Source organism: Bos mutus, chromosome 8, assembly GCF_027580195.1.
Source record: "Bos mutus isolate GX-2022 chromosome 8, NWIPB_WYAK_1.1, whole genome shotgun sequence".
Classification (NCBI taxonomy): domain Eukaryota; kingdom Metazoa; phylum Chordata; class Mammalia; order Artiodactyla; family Bovidae; genus Bos; species Bos mutus.
This window is the reverse complement of record NC_091624.1, coordinates 88,919,002-88,927,769: the sequence shown is the minus strand read 5'-3', so window position 1 is coordinate 88,927,769 and position 8,768 is coordinate 88,919,002. Positions and strand designations below refer to the sequence as shown.

The following is an 8,768-nucleotide window of genomic DNA, read 5'->3' as shown; positions in this document are numbered from 1 at the left end:
ATGATGTCCAAGAAGTAGAAGGTTTAGTCTTCTGAATAGCAAAGACAGAAGCCATTTAAAGGATGAATGGTTTAAAGTTCTAGCAGAGAAGCAGAAGCAATGCTTTGGATCAGCTGGAAAAGAATGATAATTGAGGCTGAGAGTGTGTACAGGCAAAGATTACAATAAATGACTATGATTAATGCCCAAGTAAGGTAACTAGGCAAATATGGCAGAAAATTTTCACAATGCTGTAGAAAGAGATCTCAATACAACTTCAACTAGATTTTTGATGCCTGTGAAATAAGAGACTGGACCATATAATCTCTAAGTTCTACATGGATCTGGCAGCCTGTGAAATTTCCAATCAGTGCTATGGGACTGGGTGTGGAAAGAGAGAGAGGCTGTGGTCCTTGAAAATTCCAAGTGGTTGAAATAAACAGGAAATTCAGGATAGAAAGTTATCAGAGTATAACTGGTTCCTTACAGAGCTTTTTGTTGGTAATGGAAGAAAAAGGGGGGCAATAGGGCGCTTTTCCAGAATCTCTGCTCTCAGTGAATATCACAGGAAGTACCGGCATTCAAAAATGAGACTGCCAGGGAATGGGAGGGGAAAAAATGCAGGGACAAGATGATGAATAGATGGATGGATAAATATCCAAACTCAGGATATTCAACCACTGGATTTAATTTTTCTTAAGATCACTGTGAAATGGTATACTTTGTTACTTTTTATGTATGGTTTTAAAAACAGTCAGTCATTGGCATGGAGATAAAACCATATGTGGAAGTGTCTGTGCTATGGCATAAGGGGGTGGCAAAGGGAAAAGATGGTCCCTGTTAGACCTTAGAGGAAATAGAGTCGGGGTGGGGGACGAGGAGGAGGGGAGGGTACCTAACTAGAGAGAGAGAAAGGAGAGAGGCACAAGCAAAGTCCAACATGGCACCGGGAGGAGGGGTGAAACTGGTAAATGCCGTGGACTTGTGGAAGAGAAGGAGGAGCTGTAGATGGGGGCTGTGTTTAATGATAAAAGATCACTTCCTCTTGGCAGTCCTTCTGCCTTCTCTCCCCTCTCTCCAGGCCATCCAGGACTTTCTTCCTCTCTTGCTGCTTGGCCTGGGCACTGATGACACCGATGACTGATTAGCCACCAGTGTTCGCTTGTAAATCAGTTTCCCCTTTAGATCAAACGCTCCCCAAGAGCAAGAACTGAGTGCATCCAGAAGAGATTAACGGCAAGGGAGTCTGATACCTGAGGAATCAGGCCTTTTGACTGAAAAGGTGTGAGGGAAGGCGCGCTCACAGGCATCCTCGCCGAATCGTGACTTTCACAGCTGAGGGTCCTGAGAGGCGCCCAGCTGGGGCTCACGCATCCCAGAAGGCTTTGGGACTGCTTGACTGCACGCTTCTGGAGATCAGGGGTCAGGGGTGGGATCTATTGACTTCCTCCAGGCTGCAACTGGGAGTCTCAACCCAAAGACTGGGAAGCTGGGTAAGGAGCCTGGTGAACCTTAATTTGGGACTAGGGTGTGTTAGGGTCCCCTCCAGCCCAGCCCAGCCTCGCGCACCAGCCGAACCCCGCTGGCAGTCGTGGTGCTGCTGGCTCTTGCCGCCTCAGGAACTTCACGAACTTGGTTTTCTTCTGGTGCCTGTTGCACGACTTGGGTTTTTTTTTTTGGTAAATTGCTGAGTGCGGAGAGGCCCCGCCCTTCCGCGCCAGGCAGCCCAGCCACTCAGCCACTCCTCCCGCGCTCCCCGGTGGGTGTTCCTTTCTGGACGACGCTGGAAGACTTGGTGGCGGCGGCCCATGGGACCCGTGGCGCTGCCCACCTGGCTGCAGCCCAGGTAGGGCGCTCGGCCCGGAGGGTGGGGAGGGGGTCGGGAGGAGGGGCCGCCAGCGGGAGGGGTGCGGGTGGGCGGGTGTGGGTGGTGCCCACATAGTTCCGTGGGGCGAGCACCCGCCAGCGCCGGAGCAGCCTTACGCCTCACGTTCCCTGGGGCTCTGGACAGATACTAGCTAATACAATTTTCTCGGCAACCCTAGGAATAACTGTTATTTTCCCCATGTTACAGCAGAGAAAGGACAGGCTGCATGGCCACCCTTCCTTTTGTATGCTCTCTGCGGTCTTTCTTCTCTTCCCGTTCCTCCGACCTGGAGCGCTTCCCTTTCCTTTTCTCTACCTGCTGCAGAAGCACCAAGCACCCGTGTAGATTTCAGGGGCCCCGGTTCCAGAAAAACTGATTCAGTGATATGAGGGTAGAGCCTGGGATGTCTATGTTTATCCCACAAGCCAAGTGACTGCTGTAGGTTTCAGGGAGGCAGTCGTTTCCCCTACTTTTTTAGTAGTGCCTTAGTCATCTGCAGGGGTACCCGAGTGCGCTCATCAAGCTACATTTTATCTGCTTCTCAATTTATTTGCTTTATTTCTCAGAGGTTTCATATCTCCAGCTAGGAAAAAAATCTTGTCTACCCTGATCCGGCCACTCCCGCCACTTTTTAGAACTAGAGACAACACTTCAAACAGTGCTTCCTCTGACCCCCTCAAACGTGTATCTGTTCATCTTTTCTTAGTCATATCCCCATCAACCAATTTTCAAACTCAGCTTCACTTCCCTTTTCTGGCCCTTAAACTGCTTTCCGTGTGTGCCTGGTGAAGGAAACTATCTACTCTTGCAAACTATAATAGGCAGTGGTAAGGTACTGACCCCAATCACAAAAATGCATTCAGAAATCAGTTCAGCTCGGTTGCTTGGTGGTGTTTGACTCTTTACGACCCCATGGATTGCAGCACGCCAGGCCTCCCTGTCCATCACCAACTCCCAGAGTTTATTCAAACTCATGTGCACTGAGTCGGTGATGCCATCCAACCATCTGATCCTCTGTCACCCTTTCTCCTGCCTTCAATCTTTCCCAGCATCAGGGTCTTTTCAAATGAGTTAGTTCTTCGATCAGGTGGCCAAAGTATTGGGGTTTCATCTTCAGCATATTCAGGAACTGATTTCCTTTAGGATGGACTGGTTGTATCTCCTTGCTGACCAAGGTACTCTCAAAAGTCTTCTCCAACACCACAGTTCAAAAGCATCAGTTTTTCTGTGCTCAGCTTTCTTTACAGTCCAACTCTCACATCTATACATGACTACTGGAAAAACCATAGCTTTGACTACACAGACCTTTGTCGGCAAAATAATGTCTCTGCTTTTTAATATGCTGTCTAGCGTATTAAAAGTTGGTCATAACTTTTCTTCCAAGGACCAAGTGTCTTTTAATTTCCTGGCTGCAGTCACCATCTGCAGTGATTTTGGAGCCCCCCAAAATAAAGTCTCTCACTGTTACCATGGTTTCCCCATCTGTTTGCTATGAAGTGATGGGACCAGGTGCCATGATCTGAGTGTTCTGAGTGTTGAGTGTTGAGTTTTAAGCCAACATTTTCACTCTCCTCTTTCACTTTCATCAAGAGGCTCTTTAGTTCTTTGCTTTCTGCCATAAGGGTGGTGTCATCTGCATATCTGAGGTTATTGATGTTTCTCCTGGCAATCTTGATTCCAGCTTGTGCTTCATCTAGTCCAGCATTTCTCATGATTTACTCTGCATATAAATTAAATAAGCAGGGTGACAGTATACAGCCTTGACATACTCCTTTTCCTATTTGGAACCAGTCTGTTGTTCCATGTGCAGTTCTAACTGTTGCTTCTTGACCTGCATAGAAGTTTCTCAGGAGGCAGGTCAGGTGGTCTGCTATACTTATCTCTTGAAGAATTTTCCACAGTTTATTGTGATCCACACAGTCAAAGGCTTTAGCATAGTCAATAAAGCAGAAGTAGATGTTTTTCTGGAACTCTTGCTTTTTCGATGATCCAATGGGCAATTTGATCTCTGGTTCCTCTGCCTTTTCTAAGTCCAGCTTGAACATCTGGAAGTTCGCGGTTCACATACTGTTGAAGCCTGGCTTGGAGAATTTTGAGCATTGCTTTACTGGCGTGTGAGATGAGTGCAATTGTGTGGTAGTTGAGCATTCTTTGGCATTGCCTTTTTTTGGGATTGGAATGAAAACTGACCTTTTCCAGTCCTGTGGCCACTGCTGAGTTTTCCAGATTTGCTGGCATATTGAGTGCAGCCCTTTCGCAGCACCATCTTTTAGGATTTGAAATAGCTCAACTGAAATTCCAACATCCACTAGCTTTGTTCGTAGTGATGCTTCCTAAGGCCCACTTACTTTGCATTCCAGGATGTCTGGCTTTCAGTGAGTGATCACACCATCATGATTATCTGGGTTGTGAAGATCTTTTTTATAGTTCTTCTGTGTATTCTTGCCACCTCTTCTTAATATCTGCTTCTGTTAGGTCCATACCATTTCTGTCCTTTATTGTGTCTATCTTTATATGAAAAATTCCCTTGGTATCTCTAATTTTCTTGAAGAGATCTCTAATCTTTCCCATTCTGTTGTTTTCCTCTATTTCTTTGCATTGATCACTGAGAAAGGCTTTCTTATCTCTCCTTGCTATTCTTTGGAACTCTGCATTCAAATCAGTATATCTTTTCTTTTCCCTTTGCCTTTCACTTCTCTTCTTTTCACAGCTATTTGTAAGGCCTCCTCAGACAGCCATTTTGCCTTTTTGCATTTCTTTTTCTTGGCAATGGTCTTGATCCCTGCCTCCTGTACAATGTCACGAACCACCATCCATAGTTCTTCAGTCACTCTGTCTATCAGATCTAATCCCTTGAATCTATTTCTCACTCCCACTGTATAATCATTAGGGATTTGATGTAGGTCATACCTGAATGGTCTAGTGGTTTTCCCTACTTTCTTCAATTTAAGTCTGAATTTGGCAATAAGGAGTACATGATCTGAGCCACAGTCAGCTCCCAGTCTTGTTTTTGCTGACTGTGTAGAGCTTCTCCATCTTTGGCTGCAAAGAATGTAATCAAACTGATTTCGGTATTGACCATCTGGTGATGTCCATGTGTAGAGTCTTCTCTTGGGTTTTTGGAAGAGTGTGTTTGCTATGACCAGTGAGTTCTCTTGGCAAAACTCTATTGGCCTTTGCCCTGCTTCATTCTGTACTCCAAGGTCAAATTTGCCTGTTACTCTAGGTAGTATTTCTTGACTTCCTACTTTTGCATTCCAGTCCCATATAATGAAAAGGACATCTTTTTTGGGTGTTAGTTCTGCAAGGTCTTGTAGGTCTTCATAGAACTGTTCAATTTCAGCTTCTTCAGCGTTACTGGTCCGGGCATAGACTTGGATTACTGTGATATTGAATGGTTTGCCTTGGAAACCAACAGAGATTATTCTGTCATTTTTGAGCTTGCATCCAAGTACTGCATTTCAGACTCTTTTGTTGACTAGGATGGCTACTCCATTTTTTCTAAGGCATTCTTGCCCACAGTAGTAGATATAATGGTCACCTGAGTTAAATTCACCCATTCCAGTCCATTTTAATTTGCTGATTCCTAAAATGTCGATGTTCACTCTTGCCATCTCCTGTTAGACCACTTCCAATTTGCCTTGATTCATGGACCTGACATTCCATGATTGAATTACCCTGCCTGGGAATGCCGCCATTGCTACTCCCTTCTTGTAACTATAAACTAGTTATCCTTCAAGTTATGCACTTAGCAGGAACACGTTGACCACATGGGCCTCTCTCCATCCATATTTTCTTTTCAAAAATACTCAAAGCTAACTTTGCAATGCTTGCTTTTATCCCTTGGGGAGCAGCAAAGTTAGAGGTTTATCACAGATGAAAGTGAATGTTGAAATAGAACCATATCTGGCTTTAAACAAACCCAGGATGGTCACTGTAACAGATAGTGTGTGCTTTCAAAATCTCATGGGGGTTAGAAGGGTATCCAAATTAAAAACTCGGATATGGATTAATTGTCTCTTGCTCGCTCAGATTGGCCAGTAAATTAGTTAAAATACATGTGTATAATGCTGAAAAGGTGATTATAAAGGAAGTGTTTAATGTGTTTAAAGGAAGTATTTTCCTGTATTTATTGTAGGTATAGGAAGAATGCCTATCTTTTCATCTACTACTTAATCCAGTTCTGCGGCCACTCCTGGATATTTACAAATATGACAGTCAGATTCTTTTCATTTGGAAAAGGTAAAAGCCCAAAACAGTTTTGAATTTTTAACTTTTAATCCTCATTTTCACCTAGTCCTAGTTATAATTTAACTTCTGTGAACTTCACCTAATATCCTTCACTTCTCTGAAATTTAGTGACCATATTTTTTCAGTAAGCATGCTTCATTCTTAATGCAGAAACCAAAACCTTTTCGGAGGAGGCGGTGAGTAAAATGAGGGAAAGGGAAGTGCGTTCTCCTTGAGTAGGCGTTTGCCCTGAAAACATAGACATGGCATTGAGGCGTACCATTTCACTCTTCCTTTCTTGGTTCTGCACCAAACCTCAGCAGATCTGGTGTGTGTTGAAGAGATCTGTAAATTCCTGTGTAACTTTTTTTTTTTTTGCATAGAAATTAGAAATTAACCAGTTCTTCTCTGGTTTCTTATTCCCCAGGTTTAAGGTAACTGGAAACTACTAACAAATGAAAGACAAACTCTATATTCCCCATTCTTCTATTTAATCCTTTTAAAAGGCAATGTGTCCATAGGAAAATGACACATTCTGTAGATGACTCATCACATATAGGGGAGTTAGTGCTAAAGGTTTAAGTCATAAGCTTTCTCCAGTTTCCTGAAAGTAAAGATTTTAAATGCATTTAAATTTTCAAAAAAACAAATCATTAAATGACTGTCAAAATAAAATTCTTTTCATTTTCCATCCCCACATGGATAAGGGTCATCACAGTTTCCAAGTGTTGCATGACTTGACAATTTGAGCAATTGCTGGTTTCAGCTAAAAACAAACATTAGTATATATCTGGGATAAGTCAGGCTCTGCTCATCAATTCAGCCTTCAATATCATGAGAAAATTAATCTATTTCTGTGATACCATAAACTATTTGATGTTGCTTTTTTTTAACTGCAGATTTGCGGATAAATTCTTGCCTTTGTTAAGAACCTCCAAAGATATAACTTGAGGCTTGTGTTTCAACTTTGAGTGTTGGGAGTCCTCAAGCAGAGGACAACACAGGTGTTTGGAAAACTTCCTTTTGTTTTTAGGAAAAAAGCATCACTTCTAGACCTTGGAAGTTAGCTGTGGCTTCAAGGGCCTGTTATAGGCCATTCACAATATGAGTAACAAGACATGAATTTATTCTTATGCTGCCTGGCCTTTCCAGTGGGGGGAAATGCCTTAGTCAGCAGTGTATTTTTTCTTAATTGTGATCTCGCCATCCATAATTAGAGAAGTTGCATTTTATTAAAGAAACACAACCCATTTCTACAGAAGGTAGCTTGAAAAGAACTGTGTGGGGGGTCAGTACAATTTCCAAATCAGTATATAAATTAAATAGCTCAACAGCACTCAAGCACCTGGAATAGACACCAGCTTCCTTCTTCCTTCAGGGAGCCGTGTGACTGATCATGCTTTTATGGCAAGTGCAGGACTGTGTATGCCTCAGGAATCATCTATAAAGTGGGAATGATAAGAATGTCTACCTCATAGAGCTGCTGAGAAGAGAAACCCTTTGATAAATTACTATCATGTGAATGATAACTAGGGAGTGAAGACGATAAAGATTTCCCTAGATGTTTCTTAATATGGCAGGATTTCATTTAAAAACCAGCACATTTATTCTATTTAGAGAGACATTTGTTTCCGTCCATTTCAGCTCTGTCAAATGTAGTATTTGTTTGGAGCCCTCTGCAATGGGCCCTACTCACAAAAATCCAGAAAGCCCTCACCATGTATGTGCAGGACATAAATGCTATATAAATGGAAGATGTTATTTGATATCATGGCATCATTAATGTCATTTTCATAAATCTCTGAAATCATATTTTCTCATCTCTGTCATTTTCTTGTCCATAGACAAGGAGTGGGCACAGCAGTTTCTCTAATAAACTCATTTTCAGCCTGTTTTCACTGATGTAGTCCAGAGTCTGTTTACTTTTATGCTGGAATTCCTTTAGAATCATATAAATGGGGAATAAATGCTTTAGCTTTGGTCATAGAGCCTTCCTTTTCAAGTTTTAAATTCTTTTTGGAAGAGGAGCAATTAAACTGTACAATGATATGACGTGCTTTCTTTGGTTACATAGTATTTGTAATTTAGAAATCTAGGAAATTTTTCACATGTACAAAGGAAAATGAAGTAAGGAATCTCAGTTGTATTTCAAACTGCTTCCTGGATTTGGGTTGTGATCTAGATTTTACTTACTATGTCTGTATTTTTTTTTTTTTATGTCTGTATTTTTAATTCACTGGACACAGATTCAATGGTTGACACTTTTTATGCAATTGGACTTGTGATGCAACTTTGCCAGTCTATTTCCCTCTTGGAGTTGCTGCACATATATGTTGGCATTGAATCAAACCATCTTCTTCCTAGGATTTTGCAGGTAGGTCTTAATCACATTATTTATATTGTAGAATCTGTTGCATACATAACTTTGTTCTGTTTACAGCCACTCGACTTTGTGACAGTGAAAAAGCCAACCTTTGCTAATGTGCAACCCAAGTCACTAACATGGAGAATTCCATGAAAAAATGACCTCATTGTAAAACACTGCACAGTTAGAATTGCCAGTTGGAAGCATTCAGAGAAATGATGCTTGCTGCTTTGTGCAGCACTATAGTGATCCTCTGCTGGATTTCATAGCCACTGCCCAGTCTTACTATGCCACAGCCTTGGGCGGTGTAGTACAGAGGAAGGGCAT

General features: G+C 42.3%; 1 protein-coding gene across 3 annotated transcripts in view; it reads left to right on the top strand.

Moving 5' to 3' along the window:
* The first annotated feature begins 1,675 nt into the window (after nt 1-1,675).
* HACD4 (3-hydroxyacyl-CoA dehydratase 4) overlaps nt 1,676-8,768 on the top strand; it is a 29,943-nt gene continuing 22,850 nt past the window's right edge. For all 3 annotated transcript variants that reach the window (XR_011465186.1, XM_070375960.1, XM_005898492.2), the window contains exons 1-3: nt 1,676-1,825; nt 5,985-6,088; nt 8,323-8,450. Coding sequence is in view for 2 of the 3 variants with exons in the window: in XM_070375960.1 (XP_070232061.1) it covers nt 1,788-1,825; nt 5,985-6,088; nt 8,323-8,450 (270 nt within the window). In the remaining variant the exon portion in view is untranslated. The remainder of the gene's footprint in view (nt 1,826-5,984; nt 6,089-8,322; nt 8,451-8,768) is intronic.